At 40.3% G+C, this 24,193-nt stretch overlaps 1 protein-coding gene across 4 annotated transcripts in view; it reads left to right on the top strand.

Moving 5' to 3' along the window:
• The window catches only part of scn8aa (sodium channel, voltage gated, type VIII, alpha subunit a), a 62,722-nt gene that overhangs the window by 26,827 nt on the left and 11,702 nt on the right, over positions 1-24,193 (top strand). For 2 of the 4 annotated variants that reach the window (XM_047360336.1, XM_047360327.1), the window contains exons 12-21: positions 1,474-1,788; positions 4,804-4,939; positions 5,185-5,423; positions 6,839-7,012; positions 7,139-7,495; positions 7,585-8,058; positions 11,739-11,856; positions 12,818-12,972; positions 14,217-14,390; positions 21,527-21,649. In XM_047360336.1, coding sequence (XP_047216292.1) covers positions 1,474-1,788; positions 4,804-4,939; positions 5,185-5,423; positions 6,839-7,012; positions 7,139-7,495; positions 7,585-8,058; positions 11,739-11,856; positions 12,818-12,972; positions 14,217-14,390; positions 21,527-21,649 — 2,265 coding nt within the window. The remainder of the gene's footprint in view (positions 1-1,473; positions 1,789-4,803; positions 4,940-5,184; positions 5,424-6,838; positions 7,013-7,138; positions 7,496-7,584; positions 8,059-11,738; positions 11,857-12,817; positions 12,973-14,216; positions 14,391-21,526; positions 21,650-24,193) is intronic. The other 2 variants (XM_047360351.1, XM_047360342.1) reach the window with 1 other exon arrangement.

Genomic DNA, 24,193 nt, shown 5'->3' on the forward strand with positions numbered 1-24,193 from the left:
CCCTACCGAGCTCCTGTAGCTGGTCTTAACATGACTTTAGCACTGTTATTAAAATATAGATACTAATAAATCATTAGGCTTTTGTTGCAGTATTCTTCAACATGTATTTGTTAGCCAATTTTTGAGATTTGAAATGCACAAAAGGTGGTTTTGCACATTTTTTCAGAGAGGCATATATTGGCTGTCGATGGAGAAGGGCATGTCCAGATGTTAAATTATTTACTACAAAAACATGAATGTTTTAGAGAGAGCAATTCTGCTACTTTATGTTAGCCTTAGTTGGACTCCACTGGTTCTGACCATGTCTTTCAAATGTATTTGTACACTTAAGCTTTTTAGCCTTTTGTCACATTAGCACCGCAGTCCCTAATGTATTTAATTGGGATGTTTGTTGCACATAGATTTAAAGTGGACGGAAAAGAATACATAATTTTACCTTTTGTTTTTAACAAATACAAATCTGAAATGTGGCATGCACTTATATCCATCCCCTTTTACTCTAGAACTCTGAATACAATCATCTGCCTTCAGATAATACAGAATTAGTAAACAGTCCACCTTTACATAACCCAATCTTAATATAAATGCAGCAAGTGTGGTGCAACTGCAAACCTGCAGAGACACGGCCATCCAGAGCTGCAGAGAACTCATAGCTCATAGTAGGAACACTTTTGATAGGTCAGCTATTATTTGTGCGTTAGTAAAAGAAAGCCAGAAGAATTTCAGTTTAAACGTTCTTGTAATGAGAATGCAAATGTGTAGAAGAAGGTGCTCTGGTTAGATGAGACCAGAATTAAGGTTTTGGTGAAAAGCGGTGTGGGACGGAAAAATAAGTATTTGAAAAATGGCAAGTGGCACCATAATGCTATGGGGACGTTTTTCTTCAAAAGGTCATAGTGAAGCTGGTCAAAGTTGATGGCAAGATGAATAGAGCTAACTACAAGGAAATCCTACAAAAAAACCTAACAGGGGTTCAACTTCCAGCAGGATAACAGCCCTTAACACACATCCAAAGCTACTATGGAATGTTTTACATCAAAGCATATGAAGTATTTAATGTTTTGTGCTCCTTTCTGTTGGTCTATCACCTAAATCTTCCAAAATCTCAATAACATATATAGTTGCAACATGACAAAATGTAAAGAAGTACAAGCGGTATGAATACTTGAGTTTATTATTTTTTTTACCAACTAGACATATATATGAAGGGAAATGTAAAGAAAAATGTTCACTGATTAGATATGTATAGAACACCTCTTGTTATCTATGCTGGTAAAGTATTGTTGTTAAGTATCACCAGGATCAGTGACATCTGCATGACCCAGGTTATCTGATCCATTAAGCTTCCTCTACTTCTGCCCTCTGTGTGATGGTGAACCAGTTGATCCAATAGAGCGCATGTTCTCTCGGAAATTTGGAAGATTTCATTTCCAAATTTCTTATTATTCCTCTTCCTCCTTCTCCACCCTGTAGTCCCTCCTGAGCATCCCTGGTTCGCCTTTCCTCTCCCGTCACAACAGCAAAAGCAGCATCTTCAGCTTCAAGGGCCGCAGCAAGGACATGGGCTCGGAGACTGAGTTTGCAGACGATGAGCACAGCACGGTGGAGGAGTGCGAGGAGCGCCGCGGCTCCCTCTTCAGCCCCTACCGGCGGAACAGTTACACCGGTTTCCACGGGAAGAGAAACAGCACGGTGGATTGCAACGGAGTGGTGTCGCTCATCGGCCCCGGGCCGGGTGGACGCCTTCTGCCTGAGGTGAAAATAGATAAGGCAGCTTCTGACGACAGTGTAAGGAAGTCAATGAGTAGACTTATCTAGGCATGGCCCCCCCTCTCGTCCGTTACGTTTCTTTCTGGCTCTCTTTCTTCTACTGTCATCTTTGCAAGTCCGTATGTATCTCTTGGCTAAGCGCTCGCGCCTGCCCTCCCCCAGCCCCTGCAGTGTATGCTGCCCTCCAACAGTAGGCAAAGGATGGAGAAATTTAATTTCATTACAGAGACTAGTCTTAGGTGTTAGCCAACCATGCTTTCATATGTTAGGTAATCTATGTCTGCAAGTGATTTACAGTGAATTTTGTTGTTAGGATTAAGAAATTAATGCCTAAATATATACTGTACTGTGCACAAGTAATTTCCTTATACTTTACATCCAAGTACTCAGATTTTCTTGTAGTCTTTTTAAAGTGGTCTTGATCTGCGTTCTCCAGGGTTTCTCAAGGTTTTTAAATGTTTTTCTTTGGGCTAATTCATCTGTCCAGTGTAGAAAATGCCAATGCTAATACAGCACTTGCGTTTGGTTAAAAAATGGAGGACAAAGGCAGAGGTATCAATCCGCTTTCAGCTTTGCGCTTTTGAATCACTTTGCTGGTGTTTAACTACAATTCTGTGTCTGTCACACTAGTATTTTTCAGACATTTAATCAAAGGAGCGGGAACAAAATTTGTCTTTGACAGGATGCATGATTACCTTATGTTGAATGAAGGTTTATAAACCAATCTCAGAATTTCAAAAAACAACCCTATTTGCTGGGCAATCTCTACAACAAATCTTTGAAGCAAGGAGAGGATTTACGCATATTTCTATTTATAATGCACAGTAAGCTCAATCAGCACTTTAACTGTTAGACAAGGGTAGGAAAACTAGCAATTCATTTAATCAGAAACTTGATTTATTATTAGTCACACTTAGATCTGTTCTCTAAATTAAAAGTAACAAATATAATCAACCAGAAAAACAAAGGTACTGCACTAATTCTACTCTACCGCTACTCATTAAAGAGGAGTTTAGTGGCGAGAGATTACTTTGGACTTGACACGCTTTTTGACACAGAAAAAAAAAAAAAAAAACCTTCTGAGAACTTTAAACAAAACAAAAGAAATGTGGCCTAAGAAACATTGGATGAAAAAAATAACTAATCCAAAAGAGTGATAAGTCCTCACTGGATAAAGCTTCTTGATGGGTTTGCAGGTTAATTTCTTTCTGTGTTGGACTTGGAACTAAGCTCATCAATGTTCTTCAAGGGAAGGAGACATCAGCAAGGACTGATCAGCCAATCAGGGGCAGACTTTGTGTATTATAACACCTGTTAGACAGCCGATCATAAATAAAAAAAATATAAATAGTTTTTCCCAACAGTTTCCTTAGACTAGAGATAGACCAAAATAATATCAGATATCTGGTACAGTTGCAAAGATTCTAAGATGTAACTATTACAATAAATAACAAATCTGATTCACAATTAACACATTAATCAATATTTAAAGTTACGATTAACCATCAAATTAGCAATGTAAATTTATTCATACAGCAGGCACTTTGACATAACCTTTTTTGAGCATTACACCTGTCAAGTTCAGAAAAACAGTTTGGCAACAACATTTTTTAGCCTGGGTTGTTTTAGTGCCCCATACAGAGATTAGGAGCCCTTTTTCTCTAAATGATTTGTAGGTCAGAGTTAAGTAGCTTTGTAAAACAACTTTGTCTCAGTAAATGGTCAAGTATTGCACTAAAAATGTGTGAAAAAGCAGCCAAAGTGAATCTTTAGAATGCATAGAGATATGAATGACCACTTTAAAAAGTATTTTACAAAAAAGTCAGACTCCTTGGAAACAACATATTTAGAGGGATATCTCAAGATTTCTGCATTATCATCAAATCCAACTGCACAGACACTGATCAGTTGCATCACAAAATCACTAAAACTGACACATAGGTCAAATCCCGGTTGAACAACAATTTTTTATGCATAGGATGGGATGAATTTTTTGTTTAACACTCAGTTTTTGTTGGCAAAAACTACGTAATGATGTGTTAATGTGCTTCAGTGTGTTGATGTGTTCCTCCAGGCATCCAGGTCCTCTGCTATGTGTGGGTAGATCTACAGTAAGAGGCGGAGGACATAGGGGACCAGCACTGTAGAGCCAAAGACATTTTTATCTGCTTCCCTAATTCCCCTATACTATACCAAAGCAGATATAAAAGTAACACACATAGACACACACACACACCATCCTCTTAGGCCTTCATAAAACACCTAAACAAAACAAAGGAGGGCTGCTGTCCTTTTCTGTCTCTACCTTTCTCTGTTTTCCAAACTCTCCCTGGTCAGCAGTAGTAAATTAGCTTCACCTCCCTCTAGTTAGCATGGTAGAAATAAGAGCTAAATTAGAACAAGCATGTTGTAGAAAAGTAGAGAAATGGTTATGTTATCCATAGTTCTCCTCTCCTTCTCTCTGACTTGGAGCATGCTCATGCATGACAATTGGATGGATCTGAACTACCTGCCTCCATATTATCTCTTGACTTGATGGTTGCAATATAAGTTGTATGATTCAAAGTAAGAAGATATGTAACAGCACCTATTTGCAAGTGACTTAGAAATGGCCAGAATTGGGAGACATAAAAAAAAAAAACAACATAACTGATTATATTGCAATGGCAGCAAAGCCTCCATTATTGCATGACGCGACTGATAATGCATTCATGCAGAAGCAGTTCTCCCTGCACAATTACTCACAATTCATTAATTATCCAATCTGGATGAGCAATCGCATTCAAACACAATTAGGTCAAGTAGCCCTGGCCCACTGCTCCCACTTTGGCTGAGACCTGCATGAATCTACAGCATATGCAAATATAAAAAGTCAAACAGGCCCTCTCCCCTTAACCGCCCAAAATTCTGATCCTCAATTACCTTAGCCTACCAATTCTGTGTTGCACTTCCCTCCGCCGGCCACCGGTGGTGAGGTGGGATGGGGTTCATGTCGTCTCCATGGGTGCTTGATTCTTCCTCTCCCCCTGACAGCCGACTACTGAGGTTGAGGTGAAGAAGAAGCTGTCGGGCTCCCTGATGGTGTCTGTGGACCAGCTCAATACCTCCTTTGGGCGGAAAGAGCGGGCCAACAGTGTCATGAGCGTCATTACCAACACATTAGCGGAGGGTACTGCCACTTTTAACCCAGCTATTTTACCTGCTCTTTCTCATTCTTCTTTAACTAGGGCTGCACTCATTGGTTGACTAGTTTTGACATGAATTTCCTGCTTATCTGCTTTGCAAATCCAACAGTACCAGATACATACAGTGCATACAATTTTTTTATATCATATTATACCATTGCATGCATGCAGTAGGCTCTCGCATGTCATTATGTTTTGTTTTGATGTGTGATCCGCGCTATGTCTTCAGAACTGGAGGAGTCTCAGCGCAAGTGTCCACCATGCTGGTATAAGTTTTCTAATACATTCCTGATCTGGGAATGCAGCCCATTGTGGATTAAGATCAAGGAGATTGTAAACTTGATAGTCATGGATCCCTTCGTGGACCTGGCCATCACTATCTGTATCGTCCTCAACACCCTCTTCATGGCCATGGAGCATTACCCCATGACGACTGACTTTGAGGACATGCTGTCAGTGGGCAATCTGGTGAGTGCTGTTTTTCTTTTCTCTTTCTTTGTTATCTGATTCACTCGTGAGGAATCTTTTCAACTTCTTCTCTGTAGCTCACAGTTTGATGTTATTTTTGGACTATAATTGGCAGCAGCTTTTATTGTCTATCTACACTTAAAAGAGAGAAGAGGGCAGAACAAAAAAACAATGTCAAACTGGGTGCAGTTTCCCTGGATTTGCCTTCTCTTCACATACAGGCACACACTTCTTCCCAGCCCTCTTTGTCTATCTGTTTATGTTTTTCTTCGATTACAAGGAGCTGCTATTTTCTGCAGTGTGAACAGCCTGTCTTTCTACTGGTTGGCTGGCTAGTAGAAGGCCTGTATTAATGTTTCATGGAACCCGATCGATGAGCTGCGCTAAAATGGTGCCTGAATCATGGCTTACATCATTCCAACTCACTATTGGCTTTTTTTAGGAGTAAATTTGAGCATGGGCAGCATGGTGTCTGTTTACATACTGCTAACCTCTCACTTCGAGTTCACATGGTAAAGTTTATAAAAAAATTTTATAAAAAAAGGACAACTTTTCTCCAACTTTCACAAGGTTGGAGCATATAGACAGGGATCTTTGGCTATTTCTCTTTGCACAATCTCTCTACACCATCCAGAGTCCTGGGTCCTCTGGACTCTGGATGGCGCAGGTTTTCTGAATGATCTTAGACAAGGAAAGAAGGTCGGTTTGGTCTAGTGAACAATTTCTGTGTTTTTTCAGCCACATGTTTTGCACCATTTGCCTGCTGAAAGACCCAATAACAAAATATGTCGAGGTATTTCAAACATATCCTGATGCCATACACACTAACAACATTCCCATGTTCTTTGGAAGAGAAACGGGCTTAGCATCACAGATCCTCCACCATACCTAACAGTGTGCATGAAGTGCATGAGTGTTTGATGCCCAAAATTGATGGGATGTTGTAACCTCTGGGACTGTTGATACAAAAGGAAATTCAGAAACCAGTATGGTTGTGACTTCTGGACCTCAGGCAGCACTCCATCAGGAACTCTTAAGCTTGCAGCTAAAAATCATGTCACTGGCTTTTCTTTGTTCAGTTTGCATTGTAATTGTAGGTCTTAAATGAATTGTGTAGTACTATATCACACAGTGCGGGCTCACTATGTGCAGAGGTTATAGTCCTCCACGCTGCTGTCGTGAGTTGGACTCATTTAGTGCATGTCTTGCTCTTCTCTCTCTATCCCCTTTTCTGTCAACTTACTGTTCAATAAAGGCCACTAGTGCCAATAATAATACTAAAAAAAAAAAAATGAAAATAAAATGATCACAGAGCTTTTCTTCCTGAACTTTCCATCACAGCCAGTTGTCTATTCTGTAAAATATACTGGTGAGCCTAATTTATTTGTTCAAATCATGTTTCTCCTACCTTCTAGGTGTTCACGGGGATCTTTGCAGGGGAGATGCTTTTCAAGCTTGTGGCTATGGATCCGTACTACTATTTCCAGGAGGCCTGGAACTGTTTTGATGGGTTCATTGTAACGCTGAGTTTAGTGGAGTTGGCTCTGGCTGATGTTGAAGGCCTATCTGTGCTGCGGTCATTCCGATTGGTGAATACTTATTTTACCGACATCACTCCCACCATCCTTTCTCCAAAATCCTTTAAACAAGATAAGATACTTAACTGTGATGACTAATTCCCATCTCTTCTTCTCCGTCTACCCGTCTCTCTTCAGTTGAGGGTGTTTAAGCTGGCCAAGTCCTGGCCGACACTCAACATGCTGATCAAGATCATTGGTAACTCAGTGGGAGCCTTGGGAAACCTGACTCTGGTGCTGGCCATCATCGTCTTCATCTTTGCCGTGGTGGGCATGCAGCTGTTTGGAAAGAGCTACAAAGACTGTGTGTGTAAGATTTCTCTCGACTGTGTGCTGCCGCGCTGGCACATGAATGATTTCTTCCACTCGTTCCTGATCGTCTTCCGGGTGCTTTGTGGAGAGTGGATTGAGACCATGTGGGACTGCATGGAAGTGGCGGGGCAGGCAATGTGCCTCATTGTGTTCATGATGGTCATGGTCATCGGTAACCTTGTGGTGAGTGTCCACCTTGGCAGGCTGTTATTGGTGGTAACATATTCAAAAGTTGGTGCCCATTCATTAACTTGATCCTTATGTGTTTCAAGGTGTTGAATCTGTTCCTTGCCTTGCTTCTGAGCTCATTTAGCGCCGACAACTTGGCTGCGACAGATGACGACGGCGAGCCTAACAACCTCCAGATTTCTGTTATGCGCATTAAGAAGGGCGTTGCGTGGATCAAATCCAAGGTGCGCGTAGTGGTGGCGAGTCTGTTAAAGAAACCCCCCATAGAGGATGAGCAGAAGCCTTTGGAGGACATGTGTGACACCAAGGTGAACTACATTGGCAACCACACAGGGGTTGACATCAAGCGTGACCTGGATTATGCCAAGAATGGAAATGGCACCACCAGCGGCATTGGCAGCAGCGTGGGCAAGTACATGATTGATGAGGACCACATGTCGTTCATCCACAACCCCAATCTGACGGTCTGCGTGCCCATTGCTGTTGGAGAGTCCGACTTTGAGAACCTCAACACAGAAGATTTCAGCAGCGAGTCAGACATTGAGAACAGCAAAGAGGTCAGTGACTTATCTGGGCATTTAGCAACATACAGTTCATGAAAATAAAGTGCCTTGCAAAAGTAGTCTTAAACTTTTTAACATTTGACATGTTACAACCGCAAACTTTGTTGAATTTATTTGGATTTTATGAGATAGGCAAACACAAAATGGAGCACAACTGTAAAGTAGATGGAATATGATAAATGGTTTTCAATTTTCTTTACAAATAAAAATCTGAAAAAAGTTGCTGTACATAATATAATCAGTTCTCTTTACTCTGATAACCCTGAGTAACATCCAGGACAACCAGTTGGAAATACTATCTGTGTGTAATCTCATTACAAATGCAGCTGCTCTTTGAAGGTCTCAGAGGTTTGTTAGAGAACATTAGTGAACAAACAGCATCACAAAGACCAAGGAACCAAGCAGACAGGCCAGGGACAAAGTTGTGGAGAACAATATTGTAGAGTTAAGGCTGCTACAGAGTACTCAAGGTGGCTTCAATGTGGGCTCAAAGCTAAAGTCTGCTGGATACGTCCATGCAAACCTCAATTCTTACTACAGCTTACGTGGTGTCACACAGTAAACTGCTTGGCGGAAAAGAGTCTCAACATCGAACTGTTTTATAAGTGGTTTAATGGTCATAAAGGCAACTTTCTTTGTTTTTTTTTTAAACTACAGGGCAAATTAGCCCCTTCTCCTTGTTTGATGACGCCTTGGCAAAATGTGTGGGAAATGTAGGAATTTGTCACGAGAAATGTAGGAAATTGGTACTCTCCACTACGAAGTGTCAAACATCAGTGCGCAGAGTTAGCGGTGCTTACAGTACGCCCGACTCTGTGGGAGACTATAGGTTATAAAACAATATCCCAAGCTTGCGATATTTCACAGAGCAAGGTTCACTACATTATCTGAACAATGACAACAACAAGTGTCAAACTCCAGTCCTTGAGTGCTGGTGTCCTTTGACTTTTAAATGTTCTCCGCTCCAGCACGTCTGAATCAAATAATTAAGTCATTAGCTGGATTTGGCAGAACTTAACTAAATGCTGAGGGTGCAATTTGGCCATTTGATTCAGGTGTGCTGGACTAGGGAAATAACTAAAAGTTCAGGACACTGGCCCTCAGGTACTGAAATGCCTTACCTAAATGGATAGCCAAAAGAAGAGTATCCAATAGAGAAGCCACCAAGAGGGCTGTGCTCAGGAGGAGCTGCAGAGATCCACAGCTCAGGCTGGAGAATCTGTTGACAGGACAGCTATTAGTTTCTCATTCTAAAGTTTTTATTTTTTTTCTTCCTGCTCTTGGTGAGAACGCTTTTTCTCTGTCTTCCGCACCCTCCCATATCTGCCCTGCTTTAGCTTTGTGTCTTGTCTTTCTTTTTTGGAGCCTCTTTTTGCACATCTTCCAAAATTCTGAATTGTGGATTTGGTCAGGTGGTCTCTCAATGCAACTGATCAAATTTTCTCGATGAGAAGACAGGGTGAAGGGGAACCCTCTTGTCCTTCACGGGACATTTTTTTCTGAATACACGATGGACTCCTGGCAGAAGTGGAGGATTGTGTGTTTGTCGATAATGTCAGTCAAGGATGTCGAAAATGTGTACAGAATTGGATGTTTGATAACGGGATTTCTGCTTTTTGGAGTTGGCGGTTACCTAGCATATTGAGAAATTCGAAAAACGTCGGCAGCTGTTCTGGCCATTGTATGGCTGCCTGGCATGTATGATGGGATCTGCAGAGCGATCAACACTCAGACTGAGATCTTACGTGAGCTGAATCGCAGACTGGATGTGATCCTTACACAGGATCGCAGGCATGTTGCGGTTCCTGGACTCAGGGGTGAAAACGGAAAATTAAGTGTCGGCCTGACCCAATAGTTGTTATCTGAATCTGGCTCCCCTGTATGGCCTTGGATGGCTGGCTATCTTCAACTTCTCCTGGATGTTATGTAAACATGATGCTCTGCTCCCTCTGCCTCCTCCCTTCTTTGAGGACATCTGTACAACTCAGAACTGTGTGGCTGGTTGATGTACATTCCAACGTACCATCAAGGACAATGGACTCTGTGACAGTGCTTCATGGACTTACTTGCACACACTCGCATGCACACACACATATGCTCAAGATAAACATACACACCGCCTTCTCCTGCATGATGTTGTTTTGTATATGTGTTGCTTTAAATCTTTAATTATGTGTGTGTTGCGTACCCCGGCTGAGGTTTTCTATCTTACTTTACCTAAATGTGTGATTTCATTACTTTTCATAGATTTTCAGATTTCTCAGAAGGATTACCAGCCAAATATTATTAGTATATGAAAATTTGACTAAAGCTGTTTTTACACCAATGACCAGAGATTTTTAGATTTCTTAGAAGGATTGTATTACAATAATTTCATACCAGTGAAAGCCAAACATTATTAGTATTTAAAAAGTTTGGACTATAGCTGTTTTATACCAGTGACCCAACTTATTTGTAAACCCCCAAGGATTATTAATGTCATTTGATTTCTTTTTCTGTGTTTGATTTTCTGTATCATTGTAATGTTTTTCCTCATATGCAGCGCTTTGAGTGCCTTGTTGCTGAAAAGCGCTATATAAATAAACTTGACTTGACTAAAGTTCTGGTCTATATGAGAAAGTAGCACAAAGAAAGCTGTTATTGAGGGAAAACCCAAGAAAGACCCTTTGCAGTTGACCCCTTAAAAACAATGTGGCAGCATAATGATATGGGTATTCTGTTAGCAGGAGCAGGGAATCTGGTCAGAGCTGATAGTAAAATGGATGAATCTAAATACAGGGCAATAAAACCTGTTGGAGGTTGCAAAAGACTTGAGCTGCAATGGAAAGGTTTAGATCAAAGAATTTACATGTTTTAGAATGGCGCATTCAAAGTCCTGAAATATATCCAATAGTTGAGAATCTGTGGCACGACTCCAAAATCACTCCCCATCCAATCTAACCAAGCAACAAAGAAGGGAGAATGAGCCAAAGACATATACATGCCGCACGTTTCAGATTTATATTTGTAAAACGTGAAAACTATGTACACATTTTCTTCCCCTTCATAATTATCCTCTACTTGGTGTTGGTCCATCACTAGAAATCTCAATAAAGAAGGTTGTTGTAACAGGAAAAAACAAAAAAAAACTAAAGGAGTATTAAAAAAACGTCTGCAAGGCACTTCAGTGATTCTTCTTGTTGCCTTTGTTTATAATCCTGCTTCTCTGACCTGGGAAATCTTCTCACTCTGGACAGTAAATGGATGGGTGTGGCTAGACACTCTGTTGAGACTCTAATGTAACTCCATTACTGAGCAACAACATCTTGTGTGACTGAATCAAGCGGGAAGAATGGATGCCTGTTAACATGTGTCTCCTGATAAAATGCATTTAAAAAACTTTCAGAGCAAATGATCTGCCATTTGATATTCTATTTAAGTGGTAATGTTTTATAATATCTGATGTTCCAAATTGCTGTGAAGTGGATCTCAGTATAGGAAAAAAATCTTTGTGCTCACTTAAAGACTTAAAGACCTGGTAAATGTAGCTTTTCATAACATTTCTCCTAGAGCTTTCTGAAAATTTTCAGCATCCTAGTAATGCTCCTTTGAATCTGCCCCAATGCACATCAATGATTGCATTGTTTATTTGCTTCTACACCCACATGCAAGCTCACATGTCTGCTTATCTGCAGCTGGACGACACCAGCTCTTCAGAGGGCAGCACCATCGATATCAAGCCAGACGTAGAAGAAGTGGTGGTGGTGGAGACGGTGGAGGAATATTTGGATCCAGAGTCATGCTGGACAGATGGTGAGGCCACTGCTTCCACTGCACTCATTACCTCCACTCCAGCCTCCCTCTTGGCTGGATGGAGCATAGAGGTCGGCAGGATTTCAGTGTGAATCATCATTCATGCGTGGATGCTGCTCTTCAGTCTGTCCATCCATCTGATGCCTAACTATACAAGCTGAACTCTAACAGAACTTCCTCAGTTAAAAAAAAAAAGGTATCTCCTTTAACCTTAAGTTGCGTTAGAAAAGTAGCAACGCAACCATAGAAATCAAATTTAATTGCAAAAATCATTAAAAGCGTCTAGACTACAGTAAGTGAGTATTGTATATATTTTGAAAAATGCACCTTCAAAAGATATCATGGTAATAAGAATTATTTGTCAAAGAACAATTTTCCAGGGGTGCATCACCGGTGGAATAGGGGGTTAAGTGTGCAACTCTTGTACGGAGGCCTTAGTCCTCGACGCAGGCTGTCGTGGGTTCGAGTCCTGGCCCATCAACGTTTACTGCATTCCCTTCCCTCTCTCTCTCCACATTATTTCCTGCCTACTTACTTAAATAAAGCTGATTCTGATTCTGATTCTGATTCTGATTCTGATTCTGACTTACTTGTGAAAAATAAAGGCTGCTAGTGGCTAAAAACAAAGAACGTTTGTCTATAATAAAGGAAGGGATAGTAAGTGTCCAAAAGCATATTAGGTATTTAATGTAATTGATTTTTTACATAGAGTTAGGACTAGCTGTTAAAAATGTCAGCTGTTTTCATTATTAAGATATTTATTGATCCCAATATAGGCCCAGTTAACCTCATCCAATATTCAGAGTAGCATTCAAACTGAAAACAACTAGCAGGTATAATTCATGCATTCACTCAGGACCCTGAAGAATCCTATTTTTACACTCGGATCAAAACACAGAACAGGATTTTTCATTCAATATTTCTCTCAACTGTTTTCCTCTCTTCCCCTGTGCGTCCGCAGCCTGTGTGGCCAAATATAAATGCTGCGATGTTGACATCACTGTGGGCTGGGGGAAGACCTGGTGGTTCCTGAGGAAAACCTGCTACCTGATCGTGGAACACAACTGGTTTGAGACCCTCATCATCTTCATGATCCTCCTCAGTAGTGGTGCCCTGGTGAGAAGGCCGTATTTTACCATTCTCATTCCTTAAAAACAAAGAAAACACACTAAGTAGTTACGTACTCTAAAATCTAGAGATGCACCAATCAGAGAAACAAATTTCTCAAAGTAAACCATGTTAAATATGTTTCTTTCTAGCCTTCTTGCCTAGAATATGTGAAAGAAAGAATTTGTTGTAAAACAGGATTTCACTCACTTAAAGCAAAGACCAAAGGACATTAAATTGATATTTGTTCTGTCTTTACCAACTTCTTATTATTAGCAATTAGCTGGTTTAAGTCATACATCTCCGTGTGTATTCCCTAGAGAATGCAGTCTCCTACCTAATGCGTTAATATTTGTGGAGGGCAGCCAAACATGTCCGAATCCAGCAGGTTCCACGACAGACGCAGAAGCTGAAATGTCAAAACATTTTTGTTGTAATATATTTAGCTGTCCTGGGAACCCACTAAAGTCAGCTCAGGGTCATGTGTCCCAAGGCGAGGACAAATTGACATCCTGTGTCAAACAGCTCCTTTTTTGTACCTGAAAACAGTAGAAAGACCAAAACAGCGGGAACCTTTAAAGTCTACCCCTCGATTCTAGCAGCCTTAATAAACAGCTGACATGCGTTTTTTTTTTCTCCAATAGATTGGTACGTGTTTTTTTGCTTCTTCTGATTTCATTTAAACACCTTACTGATAATGAAAATAGCTAACTTTGAACTTTGATAATGGCTTCAACACCGAAGAGTGTCATAGTTAGCACAATCTGGTCTGGTCACAGGGCCCATCAAGGTCAAAGTTGTTCAATCAATTCATATCTGCCAATTTCATGCTGCATCTTTGGTACAATTAATTTAAATTCTATAAAGAATAGAATCATTTTTTGACAGACTCCAATGTTTCTGTGGAAGTAAAATGGATGGACAAGTCAATCAGTAGTACCGCCAGCTGGGTTGGTGTCGGACCTTGAGTGCTCGTGATTAATGGGCTGTTCCAACTATACATCAGGGTTTCTATTTTGAATAGGCACTTGAGCTCAAGCAACTAAAAATGCTGCCAAAATGAATTCTGTAAATTATTACCTAAAGGGTTAGTTGAAATCTGTCCTTCTGTTTATTGTAATTTGTTTGTGATCGGCTGCCTAGAGGACTGTAGCGCTGTGTGAAATTTCATCAGCAACATCGTAAATCCTTGTGTGTAATACTTCAGCTGCAGTCGTAGCCGTGTCTGACTCAAGTTTTCTGCTTCTCTGCAGGCCTTTGAGGATGTGTACATTGAGCAGAGGAAGACCATTCGGATCATTTTGGAGTACGCCGACAGGGTTTTCACCTACATCTTCATCCTGGAGATGTTACTGAAGTGGGTTGCCTATGGTTTTGTCAAGTATTTCACCAATGCTTGGTGCTGGCTGGACTTCTTCATAGTGGATGTAAGTTGAACTCTTGATTTTTTTATGTGTGTAAAACATTTGTATAGTTACTTGAATCACACCCTGGTCCAACTAAAAAGACACACTGTTAGACTCCTATAGACTTTAAATAAGCAGAGCTAATGCTTATTTGCAGTATTAATATAACAGTTTAGAAATATTTGGTTGTTTTCTATTAAACTGTTTAAAATCAAATTAAATGCACTATAGCATTTGATTTTTTTTGGTTCTACGTCTCTGTTGCCCCTTTTGTTGTCTATTGGGTGTGGTTATGTTTAAGAGGTCAAGATATTTAATAAATATCTGCTTCATGGTTTGCACGAGGTGAGAGGATGTGTTGCTTGGAATAGAAATAGCCTGTTTTGCAGCTTCTGCTGTAGGGACAGTGTTTTACAAGGCTTTGCAACAGTGACACATGCCTCTTGTGCCTTTTACAAATCCATCCAGCAACACTTTGGGAATCTCTCTGAGATGCTTGAATATGTATACAACACACTGTACCTGTTTATTTAGCAAGAGTCTGCTCATCTGGATTTTTGCTCAGTTAAAAGTTCAAAGAAGGACATTTATTTCTACAATTTTCTTGGGTTGATTAGATACAGAAAAACAGAAAATCAGTTTATGGATAAGATAAACAGACAGAAAAACAATTAAAGCATAGGTCTTCTTTTTACTTTTTTGATTATTAATATCCACCTTATTCCTGGCAGTGCTGCTGTAGGATGTTCCTGTATGATAGCGGCAGCAGAAATCGGTTTGTTTTGGTATGTAGTGAGGTGTCTTTTTGAAGCAACTGGTTTGCAGTTTAGCTAAATTATTTCTTTTTGTCAGTTATGATAATTGCACCCTTACAGACGTGCTTTTGAAGCTCCAACTTGTTTGCAGATCAAGAAACTGTGGCTTCAGCTGATGTAAGTGGACACCGGATTTGACCTGTGATCTAAATCTAAATCTAAATTTACAGAGACCACCAAAAGCAGATGTGCTCCTTTCATTTGTAAACTAAAGCCCACAGTGGAGGAAAATGCTCAACCCACTGCTTGAGCTATAAATGATCACCGTGAGCTTCTGAAAATAAAATCTGATCTGAGCAGATCAGTTATGAGTTTAGAGACGTAGTGACGTATTTACATCCTTTTATGTTTGGGAATAATTTTGTGCATTTCCATCCTTTTCCTTAACTTACAACAGAAAATTACCGCTTGAAAATTTGTCAAATATACAACTTATGAGCTCTCAGTGATTCAAAAGTATATAAAATGCCAAATCAATACCAAACTTTATTTAATTTTCCCCTACATTCTTGCCCGAAGCAGTGGAATTGACAAGGCACCTAAATATATTTATAATCAGAGTTGATTTCTTCAGGTTTTCCCTGACACTCTTTGAAAGATGAAAGGTATGATGATATTATCTCTATGAAGATGTAAGAGTTGATGTTCCGGCGTACTTTTTACCCTATATTTGCTCTGCTAGAAACTGCATGTAGAGATGCTGGACTGGGAGCTGCCAACAGAATTCGCTCAATGCTGCACAGGATTGAGGAATAAGGTGGATACAAGACAAGAAACAAACAATGCTGTGCTTGCTTAATATCAAGAATAATTTTGCAGGGTAGGAATTTTAAAATGATTCTACCAAACCATTCCTATTGCATTTTTACTAAGATAAAAAAGGTTTTAGATCATGGATAAGGTATAGGAACACTACAGAAAACTAATTTGGACATATTTTGATGAACCAACCATATTCAAGTCATAATCAGAGCAGTGGGATGTGTCAGATACATGTTTCTATAGACTGTTCTCTACCTGATGTTTGATATTTGCCTTTGTCCTCTCTCTCTGTGAACTGCTCTGCTCCTTGTGTCAGTCAAGACAGAAAGTCAAAAAGAGGATACCTTTACTCTAATCCTTGGTCACTGCACACACCAACAAAACCTCAGTTTATTCATTTATGTATATTTTAAATACACAAATACTTAAAGCATAAATATTTTGCTCACCAGCAGAATATTGCTTGATTGATCTCCTTGGTGGATAGAATAAGAAATCTGATTTTTGACCTTCTCCTTGAACTAACCACCTCTCTACAGTGTCCAACACATCAGCCAATACCTGTGAATGGACTGCTATCAAATCAATTGCCAAAAGTGGTCTGCTGGTTTATTTTGAGCTCCACTGACCCCCTCCCCCTCCCATTTAGTATTCTTGCATGTATTATATCATATTGTTTTCTCAAATCTGGATTTACATTTTAGTGAGTTTGTAAAGCGTAAAACAGAATTTAAATAGATTTACACATACCTAATTATAGATTTTGTATTGATTTCAATTATACCATAACATTCAGTCTCTCTTCCTTCTATGTGTTGTCTACCAAAGGTGAGGGGGGTCATGCTTCCCAAAATGTTTAAACGTATTAAATTGAGTGACACTCCTCTTCCCCTCTTTACCCATCCTTCTTTCATTCCCTCTTGGAAGTGTAACCTCGGGAATGTGGTGATATTGTGCTGAGATGTAATGATGGTGGGTGATAGGCGACTGGCGGTAAGTTTGGTCTTCACTAGCGCTCCCCCTTTAGAAAAACAAGAGCTAACAAATGCAAGAAAACAAGTTCTTGATGAGTCAGGGCCATTGTGGCCTAAATGTTCTTCTGCTGTCCTGTGTTGTGGGGTGAAAACATTGCCATTGACTCATAAAGGGGGGGGAGGCACCATCATTAGACCGGCTTGTATTTTTCTATGTGTGGCTCTTTGTATGGGTTTGCTACTCCTTATTTCCCTGTTACTGTACTTTTTTGTTGTTCATTTCATTTATCTGTATCAGATTTTCATTATAAAATTGTTTCATGTCAGAGGAAAGTGAAGGAATTGCTTTTCTTTTCTTTTCTTTGTTGTTTTGTTTTGTTTTTGAAGTGGGTTTGTGTGACATAGTTGTTGACAATCTACAATAGAAAGAGGTTAGATTAGATAATCAGGGATACATTTTCATCAGAGAGCAAGAAGGCAACTAAGTTTCAAGAACACATATACTAGCACAGAAAATGTACAAAGCATGCATCTGTAGTATTCTAGTGCCTTTGCAAACTTTAGCACTGTGCGTACACTCATGGCGTTAGCAAAATCAATACTGAAAACTACATACTTAATTCAAGAATTAATAGATCATACAGAACCCTGCTACTTTTGAAACAATGGCTCTTTGGAGTGATAAACTAGTACTTTTTTTTTACTTCCTGTAGCAGCTAGCTGTGCTGCAGTGTTAATGCTAGCTATTAGCTAAACCAAAGATTCAGTTTCTGCAGAGATTTTAATTTGTGTCCTTCTCTATGACACTAACACTGGTAACAACCCTTTTTCCACAAAAGAACAGAACAACTTTGATATTACACATTGATGGTGTCAGACGCACACCAAAAATATGCTCCGCATTTTTTCTATCGCTTATCTGTTATGTAAATTTGCTTATGGTTAGGCCTTGCCCTGAGTAGATATTAGCTACACTCTAAAACAGGGGGTGTCCTCGATGGTCCTGTATACTTTTTTGATGTTTTCTTGCTTCAGCACACCTGATTTCCATTGACGGCTGATTGACAGGCTTTTGCTGAACTGCAATCACCTGAATCAGGAAAACATCTAAAACATGCAAGACACGGGCCATCGACGACCGACTTTGAACACCCCTGTTCTAAAAGAATTCTTGAGGAAGTCTTGACTGCTAAATTCTGCAGGTAGGAGCCAGACTACTCATCACCACTTCACACAACCTACCTCAACAAAAGAAAACTATTACTTTGAGTTAAACTCTGTGGTGATCTTACAGCATAAGGCATATAGGTGTCATGATCCATTCATTTTCTTTTCACTCATAATATTGTCATGTTTTGTTGTGTTTTTCTTTTGTTTTTAGTTTGCTTTTGTTTGGTTTGTGCTATCGTCATCATGGGATCACAGCCCCAGATGTCACTGGCCTTGCCTTGCAGAGCTCTGTGAGAAGGACGCTGAGACAGTGAGGCCACTACCGCAGAGCTGGCCCAGCTGGGGCCCAGAGCCCAGGTGCCCCAAAAGGGGGGCTGTCCAAAGGGGTCAGGCTAAAGGTGACAATTATTCCAACACTGTAGTTTAGATTAAGGCAAAATCTTTATTTAACTGTGTACCCATCAGAATAGCTGCTTATTTGTTTGAAGTGCAGAGTTTTGGATTCAAAAGGGATCATGCCAAAGAGAAACTGCTCTGAGCAATGTTGGCAAAATCTGAATAAGAGCCCTGTCTAGATGTCTGTGACTCAATGTTTAAACAGTATGTGGCATCTTCTGAAAGGAGAAAGGCTGAATGCATTCTGACATCTACCCAGTTGCTTTTCTTCACGGTCATTCAAATGGTTTACATGCTTTACCTGTTGTAGCTGATGATTTCATCAGTCAAAATGAAGATTTTGCCAGTCTCAAACCTCCCTCCGTGATTTTGGTAAGCTTTGGATGTTGTGTACTTATTGCAGTGAGTTTGACCAGTTGGTGTCGGTGGCTGGTTGGAGGTGCTTTCACATGTGTTTACTGTTGATATTTTTTCCTTATTTGTAAGGAACTGGGATGCCCTCTGAGTCACTGCCTCCAGCATCCAGCTGAAGAAGATTAGTTGGAGAGAAGGAATGAGAATGAAAGAGAAAATAGGAACAAACATTAACTTTCACATTTAGTTTTTGCCTCTTTAACAAAAAGTACATTTTAAAACTGTTTTAAGGACCATTTGTTCAATAACGAGTTTAGATTTGATCAGCCCAGGCATTTTAAAATTTTGAACCAGAAATAATCAAATGGAGTTCAGACTCGTTGAAAAACGTGATATAGCTCTTTAGTTTATTGTCAAAAGGAAGATAAGAAGCAGAGACCAACGTTAGCGTTGTTAGCAGCCATGTTATTCTTACAGTCCTTACAAATTGCTCATATCTTGTCTGTCACTTTGTCCCTGTTTCATTTTTCTACCAGCTATTCAACATGCTGCCACACAAAAAATTTAAAAGTGGTGAAGGTTTCTTCAATGCTAATGTAACTGAGCATTGTCGGTCAGCCAACATAAAGTGTTTATTAGCTGACAACACAGGAGCTACTTCCTTTCTCACCTTAAATGAGATAGTAGAAATGTTCTCGACCCCACTCGAACCAACTGTCAGTTCTAATTTTAATGATTTTTACACTGTCTTAATTTTAGATATAGGCAGTTACTCTTTGTACATTTTGTACAAAGGAAGATCTTTGGGGGAACACCGTCTCCTACTTCAATTTCCCTTATAAATAATCCTGCCTTCTTTGTAGAAAAAAACTGCCAATGCAGATGTCTTAGAAGGGTCCTTAGAGACCATTGTCAGCGTTGTACATACCCCATTTTAAGAGGTAAACCACAATGGTGCTGTGACACCTCATTAGTTTCAACGCAACTTCTTCACTGTCTGTTAATTACAAGAAACGATGTGTATGATGCATCGGCCCTATCCAGATCCCAATCCCTGGTCCCAAGGTTTTTGGTAGAAATCAGCCAGGCAGCTGGTCACACAGATTGTCATTCATTGCCACATCACAACCTCGTGCCAGGAATCCGGCTAAACATACATAGGACAGGCAACCACTAATAACTGTTATAATCATATTGGAAACACGCTGCCTCCATCTAGCAATAGGAGTTATGTCCAATTATGGCTCATTTCCCAGATTTGTTTTTTGTGGTATATACATTTTTAATATAATTATATAAATAATTATGAATAAAGTAAAGAGTTAATAAAATGCACTGACACAGCAAAATGCATCTAAATCCTTGCTTTTAAGTGTTTTGTGTAAGAGGCTTTTGAATGTCATTCCTACATACCACTTAATGAAAGAGTCCGTCTTTAAAATGCCTTCCTGTAATGGGAGTCTTAATATGACTTCCTCTAGCAGCACCAGTCGCTCAAGTCTCATCACTCTCCAAAGAACATTAGTGCAGCTAATGGACTACACTTCCCATTCTCCATTCCTTCCTTGGTAAACAATGCAATACTGCATATGTCTTAAGCCTAGATCCTGCTACACAGCCTCAAACCATAACTCTAGCCACTACAGCTAATGTTCTCACTGATTTGATTATTCATTCAGTTGAGGTACATGTAGGCACGTTTGTGTGATAATGACCCAACTTAAGGATGTATTGTGTGTTTTTAAGAGTGGTGGGGCACTTTGGCTGCAGGAATCCCTAGGTTTGCTGATGCTGGATGGGGATCAGGGGGTTGCACCAGTTTCTTTGAAATTATGTCCTGTTATTGTTGTTAACTGTGTGTAACTCGACTGTACTCTGTGTTCTTTTGTCCTTTCAGTGCCATCCAGTGCTAATAACTATAACCAGTGTGCCCTTGACCTCCATCCCTGTGTTCTTGTGTGTGGTTCATGTGACTGTGGCTCTCCTCTTTGACTCTAAATGCTGTGTGACAAGTTGATTTGATGTCTGAGAAGGAAAATTACTATTTGACACTCTTGTACATGTTTACCTGTATTCTTTCTCTTAGGTTCCATTAGTTTCTCTGTCTTAAATTATATGGGAATTTATGCCTGAAGAGCGACAAGGAGAGACAATGTTAGAGGGGCAAGGGTAAGGCTCTCAAGTCTGTTGGGTTTTTATCAGCTTCCACAGGGCAATCTCTCTCCTTAACCTCCCTCCCCAAATCCTCCTCCTCTGCTCTTCCAGTCCTTTCACTTGTATCTTAACCATGTAGCACTCTTCTCTCTCCTAATTTACCCTCTGTTTGAGTTTTGTGTTCTTATCTTCTCTCTCTCTCTCTCTCTTTCTTTCTGTTTCTCAACCACAAATTTCTTTGCAGGTACACAGGACTTTTCACTTCTCGTCAACAGCCCCAAAATAACAGCCAAATCCCCCTAATGGCCTACTGCTACTAAAATTACCACACACAAAACCTATACTAAACAATGACCTTTTTTCTTAGTGTATATACATGTATAAATGCAATATTATACATGCATATACATGCATAGATTTATGTGTGTGTGTCAAGCAACTCTCCGCCTACACCAGGGCCGTCTCTCTTCCTTAGTGAATATTCTCACTTCTAACAGTTTGGAACCTCTTTTGCTTCTCTGTTTTTGTGTAGGTGTCTATAGTCAGCCTTGTAGCTAATGCGCTGGGCTACTCCGATCTAGGGCCCATTAAATCACTCAGGACACTAAGGGCCTTGAGACCCCTCAGAGCCTTGTCACGTTTTGAAGGGATGAGGGTAAGATCCAAAGCTAAGCAGCTGATCCTTCCGCATGCCCATTCAACAGTTTAAAGCATGCTAGAACTGATCTAAAAGCAAAATAAGAGAACAACAGAAAAGAAAATCTGAAAATTTGGGAGGATGATTCTAAAAGCTAGGAAATGAAAGCCAAAAAGTCACCTCTACATGCGCAGTCCTGCACCATGCCTTTGTTAGAGCGAAAGAATAAGTCATGATGCAGCTGGTAGTTAAGTAACAGCTCAATAACATTTATTTGGATTGAATTTCTTCAACAATCAAAACTTTAAAAAAGCCTGCAGAAATTTGATCTGTTGGAAACTAATAAAAGCCAAATTTTTTGCAAAGCTGCCTCATCACATCAGATACAAACTTAAAGTTCAGATTACCTCATTTACTGTGTTTCTCACTGATTGGCCTAGTGAATGTGAAATTGGTCAAAGCTAATCTAACTTACATGTCATCTCATAGAGCATTCAAACCAACAATTCAATCAACCACTGCTTTCAATTGAGATCCCCCTGCCCTCCACATGTCCCCTCCTCCTCCTCCTCCTCCTCCTCCTCTTCCTCTCCCTGCTCTCATAACCTCCTTTTTTCCCAGTTCACACCATTCCCCAATGCTCTGAGAACAACCAGCGGGAACCGGGGGGAACTGCAGGACACTAAAAAAATCTCTGCCCAAAACCAGTCACACCAAAACCTTCCACTCAGAGCCGTCTGTTTTATGCATTTAATCAGCAGAAATGACTCACTGCAGGAGTACCCGTGGTTGCTACAGCGGGCTCTTCCAGTGGTGTTGCTTGCTTGAATGGTGCTATGGGCCAGCCACTGCTTTAGTGCCACAACAAGTGCTAAAAAAAACCCACTAAAAATATATTTTTTGTATTTTTACAAACAGAATAAAGGTTTCGTATAATTGTAATTGTTCTAAAGAATCTCTGTGTAGCATAGATTAATATATTTCAGGTTTGACCAGTCGAGTTGTCCCTAGATTTAGTGCAAGGGAAGATCAATGTAGTCTTAAAAAGAAAAAAAAAACGCTCAATAAATGTTATAATTTTACTTTAAAAAATTTAGCAGTTCAACAACAAACTAAACAGACAAAGTTTTACTGAAACAAACAAGTTAGTCTGCAAATGGTCCGTGGGCTGCACTTTGGACACCCCCTGGCATTACCACTGTGCATAACACTGAAGGATGTCCACATCTCGTGGCTAAGAAGTATTAGAAGGGCTGTAGCACAAGTGACAGATAACTTTTTCAGAAAAAAGGTCTAGGGCTCAAGCCACCCCCAGGGCTGTGCCACCCTGGGCAGTGAGCCATATCCCCGATATCAAAAACAGCCACTGGTCTCTTTCTAAAACTGTGCAGATCTGATTGGTCATCCCTGCGACTGGTGGTACAGATAGGTTGCGCCTGGTTGTTGTCACCCGTAGTTCATTCCTTCTCTTTCTGAATCTCTTGATGTCTTGGTTTAAGTCTTCTCTACCTCTCAATACTCTCATCCTCTTGTTTGAGATTCTTGTCTTTAGCTCAGACTTTCTCCACCTCCTCCTCCTCATCCCCAGCTTCCTACCCTCTCCTTCACCTCCTCACCCCCTATTTTTCACTCCACCTCGACCCAGTGTGGCTGGGCCGGACCGCTGAAGGGTCAACACACTCTTTCCTTCTTGTCCAAGATCTTTATACATCAGAGATGGAGACATAAACCACACACTCTCAGAGTTGTGGATTTGGGAAGAAAGTATTTGTTAAACTTCTGCCATCGTCAGACTTCGGAGTGTGCTATCTGACTAACTGATCTGCCATCAGCACCTTCTGCAGGCAGATTTTTAATTTTTCTTAACATTTTACATACTAAAATCTTAAAACTATTTTGAAGCCTCTTTTCATTTGAGCATGCAGGCAGAAGCTTAGCAAATATGCTAGGCAGCCATTTCACAGACAACATTACTGCTCTCATGTCATAGCGCCAGACACTTTAGCGCATACAGCAGTGCCTGGGTTCCCGTTGCCTTCCACTCCCACAGGAAGTGAAACTGGGAGGCAACAATAGGCCCAGCTAAACTCTGTGTTTTGAGTTCTGGGTTGATGGCGGCCCGTTATTTCACTAGTACTATAGCTCTCAGACAAAACCCTTAACCACACACAGAAAATGTGTTTCCTGTATCTCCCACGACCCAAAAATGACAGACAATCAGAAGCTGAAAGCCTCTGAAATTAATTAGAATCCTGATTTCTTCTAATTTCACTGATTCATAGTAAATATCCAGGGACTAAAATATAATGCCAATGCACATGAGCAAACATCAACGCTTTTAGGCCCTGGATAAGCTTTACGGATGCTGTCATGACTTGTTTACTGAAACTAAATTGGTTTTAACTGAAGATCTTGTCATTTTTGGGGTTGGAAAGCATTGCACATTTGCTTAAATCAGCTGTTAATGGTAGTGCCAGTGCCCCTGTGAATTAGCGCATTCACATTGGACGTGGTGAAAAAGGTGAGGGTGGCCCAGTAATGCAAAAATGCAAAGGAAACAAA

This window comes from Girardinichthys multiradiatus, chromosome 1, assembly GCF_021462225.1.
Source record: "Girardinichthys multiradiatus isolate DD_20200921_A chromosome 1, DD_fGirMul_XY1, whole genome shotgun sequence".
NCBI classification, from domain to species: Eukaryota; Metazoa; Chordata; class Actinopteri; order Cyprinodontiformes; family Goodeidae; genus Girardinichthys; species Girardinichthys multiradiatus.